This window comes from Semicossyphus pulcher, unplaced genomic scaffold (assembly GCF_022749685.1).
Source record: "Semicossyphus pulcher isolate SPU_LCO1_2020_fin unplaced genomic scaffold, fSemPul1.0.p SCAF_23, whole genome shotgun sequence".
Classification (NCBI taxonomy): domain Eukaryota; kingdom Metazoa; phylum Chordata; class Actinopteri; order Labriformes; family Labridae; genus Semicossyphus; species Semicossyphus pulcher.
The window spans coordinates 9,886,060-9,903,511 of NW_027211697.1; the positions used below are offsets into that span (position 1 = coordinate 9,886,060).

At 40.6% G+C, this 17,452-nt stretch overlaps 2 protein-coding genes across 2 annotated transcripts; both read right to left on the reverse strand.

The window, feature by feature from the left end:
- Nucleotides 1-309: 309 nt before the first annotated feature.
- Nucleotides 310-7,711, reverse strand: LOC138602888 (cytochrome P450 2K1-like). The gene is made up of 9 exons (XM_069674507.1): nt 7,520-7,711; nt 7,245-7,404; nt 6,983-7,132; nt 6,623-6,783; nt 5,265-5,444; nt 3,490-3,631; nt 2,529-2,710; nt 583-724; nt 310-497 (listed from the first exon to the last, which is right to left on the reverse strand). Exons 1-9 carry the CDS (start codon nt 7,706-7,708, stop codon nt 310-312), a joined length of 1,494 nt encoding a protein of 497 aa, XP_069530608.1. The 5' UTR covers nt 7,709-7,711.
- Nucleotides 7,712-10,017: 2,306 nt separating this feature from the next.
- On the reverse strand, nt 10,018-16,807 carry LOC138602887 (cytochrome P450 2K1-like). The gene is made up of 9 exons (XM_069674506.1): nt 16,616-16,807; nt 16,287-16,436; nt 15,939-16,098; nt 15,680-15,840; nt 15,410-15,589; nt 12,272-12,413; nt 11,303-11,484; nt 10,287-10,428; nt 10,018-10,205 (listed from the first exon to the last, which is right to left on the reverse strand). The coding sequence occupies exons 1-9, from the start codon at nt 16,805-16,807 to the stop codon at nt 10,018-10,020; spliced, it is 1,497 nt and encodes a 498-aa protein (XP_069530607.1).
- Between the last annotated feature and the right edge of the window lie 645 nt (nt 16,808-17,452).

Below are 17,452 nucleotides of genomic sequence, written 5' to 3' on the forward strand. Positions count from 1 at the left end.
AATTCATCTCATGACTTGCACTGGCGTAATTAAATGTAAGAGCTGCATTGTCAAAATCAGAACTACTACTTATTTGTTGATTTGTATAGGGACACGTATGAAGCAAGTAAACCAATGACACACACTACAGCTTTTATAGCCTTGGCTAATTTGCAATGCTGGTCCCTAGATGGGCCTTTAAAGTTGTAATCACGTAGATCTCAGTTTCGTTCTCTTTGGCGCCACCTTTGGCGATAAACAGTAATTGCAGGAGCACACTTCCAGATACCCAGACAGTGTTGCATGTGTGACATCCACGGTTAATGTTTGTCAGAGCCTGCTTATAGCACATAGCTCATGAGGTGAAGGGGTTAGAGTGAAGCCCACAATCTGTGTCAAATCCAGTTCATCCTCTTTAACCCCAGGTGGAGGAGTGAAACGAAAGTGTTGGAGGAGGGAGGTGAAGAAGAGGAACAGCTCCATCCTGGCCAAACTCTCCCCTGTACAGGCCCTTGAGCCTGAAACAAAACAAGAAATGTCACATCTGCAAGTGAGTTTATTCTCTCAAGTGTCTTGGTTATTGCCAGCAAAATCGGAAATTACCTGCAGAAAAGGGTAGAAAAGCATCTCTCTTTCTAAAGTTCCCTTCCTTATCTAGGAAGTGGGCTGGGTTGAAAGTGTAAGGCTTTTCCCATTCATCTTCATCCCGGAGAGCAGATGACAGCAGAAACACCACTGGAGTCCACTAAAACATGGTGGAGATTATGACATGTTTTAGATGTATTGCTACATTAATAGGTTTTTATACGGTCTATAATTTTCATTGGTATTGTGATTAATGTTTATACTATATATGACAATGCTAATATTTCTGCTAATATTAAACAGCTTCACCAGAAAGCAAATAAGTAACTACTGTGAGGCAAAACCACAGAAAAACCAATTCACACTCAACAATGAAGGCGGCACATGGATAGCTTTTTGACATAGCACGTAACACCCCATAACACCCTAAACAAGGTCAACTGCACAAACAAAAATGTGTTTAAAGTGTAACATTGATTTGTAGTGTGTTACACTTTGCATTGCTTTCAACTATTATTACTTATTGGAGTAAACAGCATCTCTCCTCTATCTCTCTTTGCCTCAGTGCTGCACAACGGTTGCACGGCACACACCAGTTGCAAATGCTCGTGCATGTTTGGTGTGTTTTATGTGAAAGTACAATAGAAAATGTTGTACCTAAAATTGATAAATAATCGTGATTAACAATCGTGATCTCAATATTGATCAACTAATCGTGATTATCATTTTGGCCCTAATTGTGCAGCCCTACTCCCACCAAGCTTATCCATTTTTCTCAGGCACCCAGGAGAGATTCCTCTTAGAAACACAGAAAGGGATGCATCCACTGCAAAGGGGGATGAACCACTGCCTTGATCAGAAGAATAATTTGTTTAGTGCAGTTTAGTTTAAAGGCATAATATCGAAGTTCTCAGTTTTGTTCTATTTGGTGGTACTGGTGGCGCATAAGTCCCACATAACCGTCTACGGTTGGCTCCCTTGGTTACAGTTATAAATCTTGATTTTCCTCGCTGACGGTCGCTTTCCTTTTTAGACTGTTTGCCTTCACAAGCAAACACTAGAGACTGGCAGAATCTGATGCAAAAATAGTTTATTCCCATATCAACACAAACAAATAAAGTCCATCTGGATGGGACTGCCCACATGTTAGCCGCTCGGTCTTACTCTAAACCCCTCCCTCGCTGGGCTTCGGCAAGTTTTTTTCCCCATTGTCAGGTCTCTGCCTAATTAGTTAAAGTGTGTCGCAAGTGTCAGACTTGTGCCACCACCTGCTGGAGCCCCCACTCCCCCAACTCTGGCTCTCTGCCCCCAGCTTGTGTCCTTTCAGTTTCGTTTGACACATTTCCAACTTTTCCGCAGGACTCTTCCTCACTCCGGCCAATTAGGCACGCTCATGCACTGTACAACAGATAAGGGAGGGGCTCGTTGGCAGGGAACACCTGTTTTGGTTTTTATAGATCAGTTAGGCGGCCGGTTTCCCACCCTTTGATTGGCACCTGGCTTTTATAATGAGCCCAGCGAGTTACTCAGCTTAGGATTCTTCTTACGGGCTTTAAAGCATTGATTTTTAAGAACTTACTTTAAAACATTTGACTATAAAACCTTAACTATAAAACATGTGACTGTAAAACTTTAACTTTAAGGCATTGGACTAGAGAAACTTTAACTTTTAAGACATTGACTATAAAGTTTCAACTAAAAAATGTAATTTATAAAACTTTTGGATATATAACTTTAACTCTTTTTGATTATAATGTTTCTACATTTTTTCCAACAATAGGCTCAATCACCATTGTGTTACCTCATTCGGCGATAGATAGTGACTAAACAGATTTATTTAAATTAAAATCTTCAAGATTATCACTTTTTTTCAGACGCTCTAGATGTAAAATACTTAGAGTTAATTGAAATGTTCCCTCCAACTTTTTAGTTTGTTGGGAACACATCCTGTGAAGTCGTATTACCTTCTTGATGAAGTACCCCTGGAAGGTGACATCTCGAGAGGTGCGATGTACAGTTTTTGGGACAACGTCGGCTATTCTCTGTATTTCATGGATCACAGCATCAGTGTATGGGAGGTTCTTCCTGTCTTGTGCCTGAACCGGGCGGCTTCCTACCACCCTGCTAATCTCTTCCTGGACCTGGTCTTGTAGTTAAAGGATAAGGAAAAAGTCGATTAGTAGAAGTGTCTAGCATTATGGCATTTACAAAGGTGTGAGATGTGGTCATTGTTAAAATCCTATGTAACTACCAGGCTGTCTTTTGGGTCCACGGTGTGGTCATGGAAAGTATGAGGCCAAACAGGCTCAAATCATAGTCCACCTTGATATATATACTTGATATATACTCTACCTTTGCACTGGGTAGATAGTTTCCAGTTTGCAGCACACTCGCTGCACTGTTATACAAATTCAGCAAACAAAAGTTTGAAGTTTGAGTAATGTAAGAATATCCCAGTTTTATGTAATTGTCATAATAAATTGATTGGGGTAGGTACGCCACTTTGAAACATTAGGCTTGTGCTAAACGAAGTTTTAAAAGTGAGAACGTTTCTCTCACCTTTGTTCAAGTAGGTAAACAGGAGTAGAGGAGATAGGACCCAAATGCAGAAGAAGCGCAGGGACTTCACTGGCTTACCTGAATCCCAGGGCCTGAGACCCAGCCTGGTGTAGTAAGGGGCTATCTAAAAAATGTATTATCGTCGATAAACTCCAGGTCAGGTCCCATTCTATTACCTCCTGTCCAGGGTTTTTAGTGGGACTTTGTTAATATTTAAGCTGACTTAAGCCACAGGCACTGCAAACTCAACTCAGCCTGGGCCAAGAAGTTGCGCTGAACAAACAATAGAGATGATAGCCGATTGCCAACTAGAGCTTAAATCACTGTGAATCTCAATGAAGTGGGTTTTTTGGTGGGGGTTCTTACCTTGTATTTTAGGGTACTTGGCCATGAGCAGTAAGCCATATCTTATAGTAGATGCTGTAGTGTCTGTGCCAGCAGTAAACAGGTTGACAACAGTCACCAGTAGGTTGTTTTCATAGTAGTGAGAATTCATATTTCCAGAGGCCTTACAATGAAACAATGAAACAAGAGTTTCAGTAACAAAATTACTTTTGACATTGGTAGTCTACATTTAACATACATTGCGTTTATTAAATCAAGCAATTTTATACACCTCTATTAGTAAAATAGGCAGCTCCTTATGGTGTAGTTCTCATTACCAGGTAGGTCAGGGTTAAGAGCAGCTCTTAGTCTTTTTTATTTGACCATAAAGAATTCACAGCTGCGCTGATAACGTTTAACCAGAAAACCTTGACCCCAGACGCTAAACTGCAACAACTGTCTGGCTGTTCGCATTATTTTTAAAATGTGGCCAGTATCAGATTGCAGTGTGAACTGGTCACGGTACAAAGGAAATATATTTTTATATAACTCACCTTTTCTAATTATTCAAGGTTTAAAATTTTATACAATTATGGGTGTGGTGGCTTTGAGTGACAGGCAGGTGTCCGTAGTTGTCTGCAAGGTGTTCAATCACTGAACTTTACCTTTTTTTTTTAAGATTTCTTGGCTTTTTGCCTTATTTTATAGGACAGCTGACGAGAGACGGGACATGTGGGGAGGAGAGAGTGGGGGATGACATGCACCAAATGATCGGCAGACTCTACTGACTGAGCTAAACCAGTGCTTTTGGGGATTTTTCATGCAAATAATTTAGGGATGCATGATATTGGATTTTTCGATATCCGAAATGCCGATTTTTTCCAACCCTTTTCGCCAATTGCCGATTTCAATATCGATATATTAGGCACATGTTTTTGTCCACCTAATTGCAGAGAACATCAAGTCTCCCATGTAGTGGAATTGATATCATGCCCACTGATTGCAGTGGCCCACTGGCAGATGCAGAAATAACATAATACAGTGCTTTTTATAATGTACATTCACTGGGTAAGAAAACTACTTAAACTTAGGTTATGTACAAAATGCCATATTTATTTGTATGAAACATTTTCCTTCAAATAAAACTGGAATATTCATTCAACTTAGACAGGCTTGGATGATGAGATTTGGCCGCTCCTTGCATGACCGATGCTGAGCAGCCATTGCAAATAGCAACCTTGCTGTCCATTTCGGAAACTTTGAAAAAATGCCATACCACAGACATCTTGCACCCGTCTTCAAGCTTGAACTGCACCACGCCTCTTCGCACCTGCACCGAGTTAATGTCTTAGCATTACGTAAAGTTTTTTAGGGAATCATCCAGCCTTTAGGCAGAATTAAAGCGTTGTTTTATTGGCATCATTTTCAAGCCATAATCTACAGATACCGATAACCCTCCAATCGTGCGGCTTTTCACCACAGAAAAGACAACGTTTCATAATGATGAGAAGACAGATTATTTAAAATAATAAGTTCCTTCACCTGACGCTTGTACTCTGACCAGAGCTGTCTGTGAGTGAGCAGCAAGTCCACTCCCTTTCACAAACTCTCTTAGATTAGTCTGATAAATAAATGCACTTTTGATCCAACTTAGGCAAACTGTATATCTAATGTTAGAGTCATAAGGGAGGGAACTAAAAAATAAATAAATAAAACGAGATATCTTTTTTGAAGGTCATCCCCTTAAGTATAATGTCTATACAGATATCATTTCAATCCTTACATTCTCAAAAAACAGGTAGCTCTTTCTTGTGTACCTCAAGCTGCATCTTGCGAGCCAGAAAGGAATCCACTACACCTCTGCACATCTGCGGATTAAGGGTGTCCTGTAAACCTTTGATCAACTCTTTCATGCGTCTCCTATTGGCAAGCGAACCCTCCATCAATCGTTTCCGGGCCCCGACCCAACTGAACAGCCTTGGGTAGTAGTTATATAACTGTTGAAAAAAAAACAAGCATTTGAAGTAAAAAAAAACATCATCACGTCATATTATTTCTGTTATCACCATTTTTTATCCACGTCCTTGTTCCCACCTACGCCCTACAATTCCCCTTTAATAACTAACAGACAGAGAGCTTCATCGCATGGTGCAACAGCAACCACCTGAAGCTCCACATCAGCAAGACCAAGGAGCAGGTGGAGGACTATCGGAGGAACAGGAGATCCTCTGCCCCAGTCATCATCCAGGGGGAGGAAGTGGAGAGGGTGGACTCATACAAGCACCTTGGGGTCCAAATCAACAATAATAATAATCTCACAACACTGACGCCCTCTTCAGGAAGGGACAAAAACAAAATGGGCAGCTCATTCAGCCAGCGCCTCATCCCACCACGGTGCAAAAACTGAGCGCTTCAGGCACTCCTTTGTGCCCACCGCCATCAGACTGTACAACACCGGTGGAAGCTACGGACTGTCATCCTGCTGAACTCTAGTACAGGACTCTCATCACTCTCACCTCACGCACTCTGCTGACTCCATATTTTACTGCACTATCTTATACTATTATATCTACTGGTCACTGTTATATAGTACAGTATATTATATAGTGTGCTATATTTTAGTATTCTATATGTATATGTTCATAATGTACATTATTACGATATTGTTATTGTTACCATAACATACAGTATACTATATTGTATTACACTATATTATACTATAATTGCACGCACTTTACACCGCACCTTATATTGTAGCATATCATAAACCTTGGAGCTCATACTGTATTACCTCATCCTGCATACTGTCACTTTAACTTGTCACTTACTCCTACTTGTATAACATTTGTATATACCTTGTATTTTTATATGTATCCCTCATATTTTTTATTTACCTTTTTTTTTTATATATATATATATTTACTGTATTCACTGACTTGCTATTTTGTCTTGGTGCTGCTGTAACACCCGAATTACCCACCTGGGGATCTATAAAGGATTATCTTATCTTATCTTTATATATAAATTGGCAGATGATCATATCCCTTGACCAATCCCATCAGCAATTGACATAACCTTGGTGTGGTTTGACTGCAGTTATCCTGCCCTCTCCATGCTCTGTACACCGCTAAGGACCCATTTTTTCTCCTGTCCTCATGTGCACTTTGTTCCGTACCTGTACTGAAGGACAGCCCATGAGCTGAGTGTTTTTACTAGCTCTATCCACCATATTTATGAACTCTGGGTCATCATATTCAAATCTGTTTCCATAGACGATAGAAGAGATGATGTTGGAGACAGCATGGTTTACTGGCTGGGCGGTGTCAAAAGCTTTACCTAAAAGAGAAAAAAAACTATTACTCATATTTGTATAATTGACTTGTATTAAACCATAGATAATGCTGCTTAGTTTGCTGGTGGGTTTGTATTTCAGATACTGCCGAAGCAAAAAAACCCAAACATTTTTTGACAGACAAATAAAGAGCTGAACATTTTTTTTGTCTCTGACAAAAACACAAAGTTTAATTTACTTTACCATCTTTTTCTTTGAACAACTCAATCAGACGTTGGCTCTCCTCCATGATTTTCTCCTCGCATGCTTTTCTGCCCATTCCAAAATCCTTCATGTTAGTCAGTGCAAAACTCCTCATTTCTCTCCACGAGTCTCCATTAGCAAACACAATTCCTGCAGATGACAAAGTCAAAATCATATTTTGCACATTAAATATAAAATGATTCATATATGAGCTACTTTTTTAGACAAACATATTAAAAACTAAATCGTTTTTGTTCTTTACCGTCTGTTAATTTGAGGTCATTGAGAATAGGGGAAGTTCCTTTCTCTGAAAATGCATCGCTGTTGACCAAAGCCTCTTTGATCGTTTTGTGTCCTGCAAGCACGACCATTTTTTGGGGCCCAAAATTGAATGTGAATACCTGCCCATATTTCTTGGAGAGCTGAAATATCAAATATCAACTAAGTTCTAAACACACACACATTACTCTTTGCATTTATCTCATTATGAAAAGAAAAGAAACCTTCAATCAAACACATAGGAATATATTTACTTACCTCATTCAGTGTGATGTGGCTTGACTTTGCCAGCAGCAGCAAATTTCCTAACACAGGCAGTGGCCTGGGCCCCGGAGGCTCCTTTCTGTGACGGTCGGAGCTGGAGAAAAATACATAAAAGAAGAGTAGGACTCCAAAAGTGCCCAGTACAGTGGTTGTACTGGGGGACTGCAGAAAAAGGCTTTCCATTAAAGCCACACTACAGGTCTCACAGTGACTAGGATTAAAAAAAAAATAATAATAACACAGACAATAATTTCAGTTTTCTTCTCTTTGTTTTTAGACGTTTAAGTAGCCTACTGGGGAGAAGCACACAGCTATCAGATCCAGTTATTCCTCTTTCTCTCCTGGTGAAAAAAAGTGGAGGAGGAGAAGAGTCACTGATTGACCAGACTCTGCGAGATAAACCGTCATTTGTTCATCAATTGTTTACTCTCGAACTCATGTGTATGGACTGGTCTATTGGGTAATGTACAACTAGCTTTGTGATAAATTGTTACAGATGTCAGTAAAAGTTGTTTCCTAACAAAAGACTGGCTTTGTCAGCACATACTCCTAAGTGATGTTTTGCTATCTTGACATACTGTAGGCTAAGTAGTTTCTTGTTTGTGCATCTTTAGGCCTACAGAAACCGTCTCTTTCTCAACCCACGCTGCTACACAGTTTCAACCTTATCTTAAAGACCCCCTCCAGTGAAAATCAAGTGTTTTTAACATCTCCATGTGGTGTTTTTCATGGGCTACAAGACATATCAGGGACAACATAAGCAGTCATCTCCATGGGCTGGACCTGTCTGCTTTTAAACTGCAGTGTACCAAGGACAGGCTGAACAACACATTTTCAGATTGGCAGGTTTGAGACGTCACAAACCTGAAGAGCCAATCCCGTTAATGGACAGGGTGATGCTATGCATATAATTATGTGCAACCTATGGCAACCGCGAGCCAGCTGTAACCGTCATCGTAATTTTTGTAAACTCACGACTGACAACTAACGTTAACGTTACTGCTACTGATTACTACATTTCAAGCTTGCTACGTTTCAACAAGTTGCCATTAAACGTTATTAGACATGTGTTTTGTTTTCGTGACGGAGGGGGCGATGGAAATGTGCATAGTGGGCGGGGCCTATGTAAATTCAGGAAGGAGGGAGAGGGAGAAGGGGGAGATGCCTTGGGAGGATTTTTTACAAGGAAATTAAGCTTATTTTGCAGAAAAAACATATCAGACACAATTTATTATTTCAAGCAGAGCATTTTATATGTCATGTAAAATATGACTGGAGCTGCTCTTTAAAGGTCCTATGAGGAACTATCTGTGTTGATTTGACCCCTGTCAAGTTATAAAGCTATATAAGTACAGTCCATTTACCATTTACAATCTTTGCCGAGTAAAACAAAAGGCTGATTTGACAGCGCAAAGTTAATCACCTTGTCTGACACCTACCCACCCAGCAGCAGTTACAGGCATTGAAAATATGTTAAGAACACTGACTGACTGGACCTCAGAATGCAGACACAGATCGGAGACTAGCTTGAATCAATACTGTGGAAATTATTGAAAAAATGGCAAACCAGGGAGTGATTTTTTCTTTCAGAAGTGTCTCTTAAAAGGTAAGCAGGAAGCTGACGAGGAGTCTAGGAGTGGACAGGTTTCCAAGACGAGCAGCAGGTGAGAAAGAAGAGGGAGTGACAGGTCTGAGGGCAGGCCGGGGTTGTTTCTACTTTGTCAAACTACGATGGCAGCACCGGGACGAGGTTCCGCTAATGGTGCGTTCCATTTATGCTTGAAAGTCGGAATTTCCGAGTTCCCAGTCGGAAATGTCAACTGGAACACCCTGTGAAGTCGGATTTCCGATTCGGAAAGTCAGAGGAACCTCACCAACCCCGACCTCATATCTCGGTGCAACAACAGTAAATGAAAGCTGTATTATTACTATTACTATTTATTATCACTTCTGTCTTATTTGTGTCTCAGTTAAATCAGCCAGACTCACATGTCCAACTTCTATCTGTGGACATGTTGTTATGGTGTTTGTATGCGCAAAATACTTATTCCTGTTTAACTGGCCCCAAGAACTCTTTGTTTATTATGTACAGGTTTATTATTTTTATCTGTAGAACTGGACTAGAACTATTTCTTTTCATATTTATATAAGCTAACGATTTATAACAACCCAGTATCCTAAAAAGTTTTTCCAACAGCAAATTTGTTTTGGAGGAAACGTAAACGCTGGTAAGTTACACATATGTTGACAGTGAACTTTTCAGCATAATTTGTTTACTGCCAAAAAAAGAGGCTCTTGCAATCCACTATCTACTAATGACTTCAGCATTGTTTCAAATTCTGTATGGTTTGTATGATAGCGTTTCCCTATCCTCAACTAAAGTGCTTTTATTGCCTAAACTAAACCTCAAACTGCAGGTTGGAACTCACTTTGTATTTTGTTTGCTTGCCTTTAACTGCCTAACGATCAATTTTGTTTACTGATGATGTTTGTCAGACTCTGCTGATAGCACATAGCTCATGAGGTGAAGGAGTTAGCGTGAAGCCCACAATCTGTGTCAAATCCAGTTCATCCTCTTTAACCCCAGGTGGAGGAGTGAAACGAAAGAGCTGGAGGAGGGAGGTGAAGAAGAGGAACAGCTCCATCCTGGCCAAACTCTCCCCTGTACAGGTCCTTGCTCCTGGAATAAAAGAATTGTCACATCTTTAAGTGAATTTGTGCCCTCCGATCTCTAAGTTATATTTAACAATATGACAATTACCTGCAGAAAAGGGTAGAAAAGCATCTCTCTTTCTAAAATTCCCTTCCTTATCTAGGAAGTGGGCTGGGTTGAAAGTGTGAGGCTTTTCCCATTCATCTTCATCCCGGAGAGCAGATGACAGCAGAACGAGCACCGGAGTCCCCTAAAACATGTTGGAGATAATAGCATAGATATGTTCTTCATAGTACCAGAATGACTTGTGATTGTGTGACCCCCCCCCCCCCCCCTCAAAATATGTGGTCACATTTTCTGTTTTTTTAATTTTGTGTGAGTAACACTGGTAGCATTAGGGTAATGCTGATTTAACTCAGTCGTCCAAGGCTTTTATATTGAAAACATATGTTAATCACTGCGGACAGCAGGGGGCAGCAGAGCGCATGTTGAACGGGACTAGCATGATGAAGAAGCTGTCGGAAGCTTGTCATTCTAACAAGACTGACCAGGCGAACGGCAGCAAGTTTTCTCTGCTCATTATTTCTCCTGTTTCACAGATTGGTAATGTGTACAAATGTGTATAAATAAGCAGAACACAATATTGTGTCTTAAATATTTCAGCCGTGTTAAGGATTCCCTGTGTAGTTTGTTGCGCTAATGCTAACTACTCTAAGCTCCGCCTTAGAGAAGGCCTCGTTGTTGCCGTGGGTAATGGCGGATGCTGTTTTTATTTGGGCTTAGACCCCAGCTTCCTGACGAATGTAGAGCTCTAAGTTTATGTTTACAGCTCCCGTGCACTTGGTTAGGTATGCATTTAAAGTGTTTTATTGGAATTCTGTGTTTAAAATGTGATGTGTTGGTCTGAGGTCATTCATATAAATGGAAACACACAGAGCATTGACTCAAAGTGCAAACAGTTAACAGGACTGTAAGTACAGAACTAATTTATATTTAAAGAGAACAAAGCTAACAAATCCCGCTTCATTCTCTAAATAATATCACTCTGAGTCACTAATGTGAGACATTTAAGTTTTGTGTAAACACAGCTTGTGAAGTACTTGGCTCTTCAAATTGTTCTATACCTTCTTAATGAAGTACCCCTGAAAGGTGACATCTCGAGTGGTGCGATGTAGAGTTGTTGGGAGAGCGTTGGTCATTCTCTGTATTTCATGTATGACAGCATCGGTGTACGGCAGGCTCTTCCTGTCCTCCACCCGGACGTGGCGGCTTCCTACCACCCTGCTCATCTCCTCCTGGACCTGTTCTGGAAGATGAAAGATTTGTCGCTTTGTTATGCAACGTTAATTTAGAGTTTGTTGGTTGAGTTGGGTCAACAGCCCAGTTTAATCAATTTCCAAACAGTTTGATTGGGGAGGGTTTGTGGTATAAGTTGTCCCACTTTGAAATAATGGGGTTGTGCTTTCACAAATCAGAGCACAGGATAAAAAAGGTCTGGAAGTCTTCATAGCTCTACCACCACCCGGGGTCCATGTTTTGTAATGGTAATCCAGGTACACTCTATAACCCCTGGTTCAGGCTTGTTCTATCAACAAGTGTAAAACTCGAGTGGATCAATGTTGAAGTAAGGTGCAAAAAAACATAAGTTAAGTGAACAAAATAAGGGACGATAGTAGCAAGTTTAATTTCTGGGTTTTATGCTGAGCCATCCCAGGTATCTCGCCTCTCTCCTCTGGGTCAGGCACCTGGGTGGGTCTTTTATATCCCTGGCAAAAACAAAGGTACACATACTTTGGAAACTGGCTCCAATCAGATTTTGGAACAAATTCCCTGGGTCCATTAGAGTGTCAGTTTGGACCCGCAAAGGCCTCTAACAGGTCCTCGTCACTATCAACAGACTGGAATGCTGAAAACATGATACAACATTGAACTGGCACAGGGAGAAGGGAAAACAGTGACTCAATACACGGGGCTGGCGAGGGTTCAGGCACAGGAAAAACCAATCATGGTGGGGCAATGAAACAGGAAACAAATACAGAATAGTAGTGGAACACATGACCTAAAAAACAGCAAGACACGACACTGTTTCTTACCTTGTATTTTAGGGTACTTGGCCATGAGCAGTAAGCCATATCTAAGAGTGGATGCTGTAGTGTCTGTGCCAGCAGCAAACAGGTTGACAACAGTCACCAGTAGGTTGTCTTCATAGTAGTGAGAATTCATATTTCCGGAGGCCTTACAAGCATTGAAACAATGACGGTTTACATTTCAGTAACACAATTAACTTTGAAATTCAACGTGAACTTTTAAGACGCATTGGGTTTACTTTATCAGACATGACAAGGACCCAGTGGACCCTTCCTACTATGATACATGTGGAACAACTATTCTATAGTGACCAACCCAAACCCAGTTTGTCAACACAGAATCTATCGCAGGGATACTCAACTTGCTTTGCCCAGGGGCCACTTTTGCAAAATGACATGAGGCCGGAGGCTAGTTTATACACAAACAATACTAAAAATCATCAGATAAAATGACATTAATAGACCCATAACTCATTTAGTATTGTCCTGTGTGTCTTTATTTGTCCTTTTTATCTATTTGTCCCTTCTTTTGTTAGTTTTTTCTGTTCCAAGTACTGTCTGTTTCTTTACTTTCCATGTACAAGCCCTGACCTGAATACTGCTGGTTGTCCTATCACCACATAGTTGTCACATGTCTGCTTGTAATGCTTGTTATTTCTAAAATGCTAATAACATTGTTCATCTTTAGAAAACGCCCATAACTCATCTTTATCTTATTATTAAATGAATTGACAGACTTGAATTACATTTCAAAGCTGCAACTGCATTTTAGTTGTAAATGCTTTGTTTTTTTTTTCTTACTGTGCTTAGTGTGAGGGATTGCGTGTCATGTCCTTGGAGAGCTTGCTGACGAGAGGCTTGTGAGATGCCAAGACAATATGCATGCCAGTCTGTGAGTCTATTGCGCTTCTTGTCATTAATAAGGTTCATCACTGAAAACCCTGACCCGCATATTCAGGTTGATCCGAACATTGTCAATATGTAAAAAGCAAGTCTTTTAAAGTTTAGATACTGATGGACAGAGTGTGCCCAAAAAGCACACAGTCCCTCCTCCCTGAACTTGGCTCTCAGGACCTCAATGGCCTGCAGCTGGACCATTTCCAGCTGGAATGTGCCCTTGTTGATTGCAGACAGCACAGACTTTGCTTCTGCTGGACAGCTCCCGTTGACAGCGACAGCGAATGGGTTGCGTTCAAAGAGCAGAACCAGGGATTTGAAATTTGTTAAACCGTGTTCTGAACTTGTCCGTCAGACTTTTCAGCAACACCATCATTGGTGACCGGTGTTGGGTCACTATAATCACATTACTTTTGTCTGTAATGCAGTAATGTAACGCAGTACTGTCTTAAATTCAGTAATCACATTACAGTTACTAATCAAACATAATGTCGTTACTCGTTACTTGCGCTACATAAGTTCTTCTGCCTTTCATGCACACTCCCACAGTGCATACTGCGCATGCAGCAATCGCTTGACTTCACGTCACGACTTAGCAAGAGTCCAAACAGGGATAAGGCAAAATGGCAGAGCGACCTACAACTTTTAAGGGAGGGAGGTAAAGTACAAACTGTGTCCAGCACCTATCCACTGCTGTGAACACAACACTGAATATAACCAAGCACCTGCAAAAGCAACATGTGAACACACAGATGGTATCGAAAGACCCCCGGATGCTCAAGCTGAGTGTATGCCGAGCCTAACCAAGCAGCCAAAGTTTGCTTTTCAACAACAGGTAACAAACGCAGAGATTAACAGGCTTGAAGCATCGAATTTAGTCGAGGAAATGTTGTCCGTTTCAACAGTAGCATCGTCGTCTTTCGGAAACATAGTCGTCAAAATACAACTCCTTATTAGCCTCCTGCTCCTGTAGCAACATTTTGAATAGCTGGTGCGGTCGAATGTGTTTAACAATTTTGACGACTGTGTCCATCGCTTTCATTTCATCGGTCACTTTGGCACATAACACAGTCTGATGAATGATGCAGTGTAGCGAGTTGACTGTCGGATGTTCTGTTATGAGACGTGATGCAAAGCCCCTTTTCTGTCCTATCATCAATGGCCCTCTGTCAGTTACAACGAGGTTAATTTCACCCAGCTCCAGAGAATCATTTTCAAAGACGTCTTTCACAGCAGTGTACATGGCCTCACCTGTTGTGTTGGTTTTCAGTGGCAAAAGGCACAGCAACTCTTCTTTGAAACTTTTCCGTTTAAGTATTTCAAAAAAACAGACAGCTATGCAGTATCAGTTACATCTGTTGACTCGTCGACAGCGATGGACATGTAACCCACAGATTTCACTGCATAAAGTAAAGCTGAAAAACTGTCCTCGTACAAACTTCCCAACCTCCATGATGCAATTGACTGTCCTCACTCATCTTTGCCAGCAAGAGGCAAATCCAGCCGCCAGTGTTGCCAGATCAGATTGACAGCTTCCAGCCCATTTCAATCAAAACTATCCCAAATCATACCCTTGCTGAAACACGCACCAGTCTGGCAACACTGCCAGCCGCACTAGCAGCAGCCCCGCACAGGTCAGGACAGGTGCAGTGGTTCTGACAGCAGGCAGCAACATTTGAGAACTTTTTTTCTTTTGTTTTGGCATTTGACAACTTAGACAGAGCTCTGTGAAACATTACCTTTCATATAAGAAAATGGTCGGCAGGCCACCTGGCACCCTGTCACAGGCCACATTTGGCCTGCGGGCCGTAAGTTGAGTATCAATGGTCTATAGAGTTCAAGTTGAAAGCCCCTTATTCCTTAATTTTCTCATCAGTGGTCACCACTTAAAACTTTTCTTTGCCCCTTTCTTCTTTGGCAATTATTTCTACAACATGAGAATTGTAGGAAGGGGTTGGTGCCCTTCCTACAATTCTCATGTTGTAGAAATAATTGCCACTTTTTGTAAATTTATGGTTTTCTATTATTTTATTCCTCATTATCAATTCTACTTATTTTCATACCCAACAATATTGTAATATATTATACTATAGGTATAAACCTTTTCATATATATCTAGTCACCGGTTTCGCACCAGTGATTCACAATAGGCAAATCTTTGTTACTTACTTACTTGTCATCTCATAAAGTTTTAAGATATGTTAAAGGTTGTCACAATAAACAAACAGGTAGCTCTTTCTTGTGTACCTCAAGCTGCATCTTGCGGGCCAGAAAGGAATCCACCAAACCTCTGCACATCTGTGGATTAAGGGTGTCCTGTAAACCCTTGGTCAACTCTTTTATGTGTCTTCTATTGGCAAACGAACTCTTGATCAGTTCCTTTCGGGCTCCAAGCCAACCGAACAGCCTTGGAAAGAAGTTATATAACTGTTGAAAAAGGTAAGCATGGGTTTAATCAGAACAGTGCTGCTCTGAGGTGAAAAGCTCCGCTCTGTAGACTTTTTCTCTGTTCTGTACCTGTACTGAAGGACAGCCCAAGAGCTGAGTGTTTTTACTAGCTCTATCCACCATATTTATGAACACAGGGTCATCATATTCAAATCTGTTTCCATAGACAATTGAACAGATGATGTTGGAGACAGCATGGTTTACTGGCTGGGCGGTGTCAAAGGCTTTACCTCAAAGAGAAAAAAAACTTTATCATATTTAACTCTGTTGCCAATAATGACACACAGCATAGTTTACTGTTGGGTTTGTCACTGACAATTTACTTTACCATTTTTGTCTTTGAACAACTCAATCAGACGTTGGCTCTCCTCCATGATTTTCTCCTCGCATGCTTTTCTGCCCATTCCAAAATCCTTCATGTTAGTCAGTGCAAAACTCCTCATTTCTCTCCACGAGTCTCCATTAGCAAATCCAATTCCTGCAGATGACAAAAGTTGAGGTTTTTCCGTTAGTAAATAATAAAAAATATTAAATAGCAAAATATTAAATATTTATTTTTCAAGTGTCTCTGTGTGTGTCTATTTACATATACTCACAAAATTCACACTAAACAAGATACACAATTAAAAGTATTACATCTGAAATAACATGAAATAGTTTTTGTTCTTTACCGTGTGTTAATTTCACTGATAATTGGGGGAACTTCTTTCTCTGAAAATGCATCATGACTGACCAACGCCTGCTTTATCGTCTTGTGTCCTGCAAGCACCACCATTTTTTGAGGCCCAAAATGACAAGTAAATACTGGTCCATATTTTTTGTAGAGCTGAAATAAATGCCATGAAATAGCTAATTACTTCACACATTCAATAATGTATTACCATTTAAACAGATAAATCCTAGACTTAAATATCAAATAGCAAGCAAGTTCAACTGATATTTGCAGTTCAACTGTCTCTCATATATTTAGGATGACTAATTGAATTCCTCATATCACGTAGTTACCTCATACAGTGTGCAGTGTGGTGATTTAAGATCCAGCTGCAGCAAATTTCCAAACACAGGCAGTGGCCTGGGCCCTGGAGGTTCCTTTTTCTGACGGCAAAAGCTGGAGAAAAATACATGAAGGACTAGTAGGACCCCAAAAGTCCCAACTAATGTGGTTGCACTGGGGGACTGCAGAAAAAAGTTTTCCATTTCCCACTTTAAAGCTTCAAATTCAAAGATTCTCCCCATAAAGAATTATAAAAGGAGCTCCTATGTGACCAGACTCTTTTAAATAAACCCTTCAACCTTTGGCGTTACGATGCAGACCAAACTGGTCCTTAATGCTTGAGTTGGTGCTTTGGTTAACGTACAACTGATGTAATAGGCCTGGAGCCAGGTCCAGCCCTCAGGATGTTTTTTGCCACCTTTTTCCACTATTATTTTCGTACGTCTGTAATCCTCATCAGTAACTGTGCAACGCAACAGATTACAGTGTTCAGTTTTGTGTCCTAAATGTCCTGAAAAATCAGTAGTGAGCGTCATATACCTACCAGCCCGTGACAGAGCTCTGGATATTCAGTAACACAAACAGAGGTAAATTAGTAAGAAGAGAAAAGAGACTAACTGTAGATACAAAAGGGAGTGTAAGAGAGGTTTTGATTACGTCCAAAGATGTTCTAAATGTCCGGTGGCCTTGGGGTTCTCTGGCTGTGATACTTGATACTGTTTATTTCATTTATTTCCCTTATGTGGTAACAACAAAGGAAAGTCAGTCAGTAATAAGGAGACACATGCTTTTGCAGTAAACATATCCTTTTTTTATTTCCTTCATTTTTAAAGTTCAAGGTACGTTTT

Excerpts from the sequence above, each read along its gene's own strand:
- LOC138602888 (XM_069674507.1), bottom strand. The coding sequence starts at position 7,708 with ATGGAAAGCCTTTTTCTGCAGTCCCCCAGTACAACCACTGTACTGGGC. Across the intron at positions 7,133-7,244 it reads TGACCTCAAATTAACAGACG|GAATTGTGTTTGCTAATGGA; the intron begins GTAAAGAACAAA and ends TGTCATCTGCAG. Across the intron at positions 725-2,528 it reads AGGGGTACTTCATCAAGAAG|TGGACTCCAGTGGTGTTTCT; the intron begins GTAATACGACTT and ends ACCATGTTTTAG.
- LOC138602887 (XM_069674506.1), bottom strand. The coding sequence starts at position 16,807 with ATGGAAAACTTTTTTCTGCAGTCCCCCAGTGCAACCACATTAGTTGGG. Across the intron at positions 16,437-16,615 it reads CACACTGCACACTGTATGAG|CTCTACAAAAAATATGGACC; the intron begins GTAACTACGTGA and ends CATTTATTTCAG. Across the intron at positions 12,414-15,409 it reads CCCGCAAGATGCAGCTTGAG|GCCTCCGGAAATATGAATTC; the intron begins GTACACAAGAAA and ends AATGCTTGTAAG.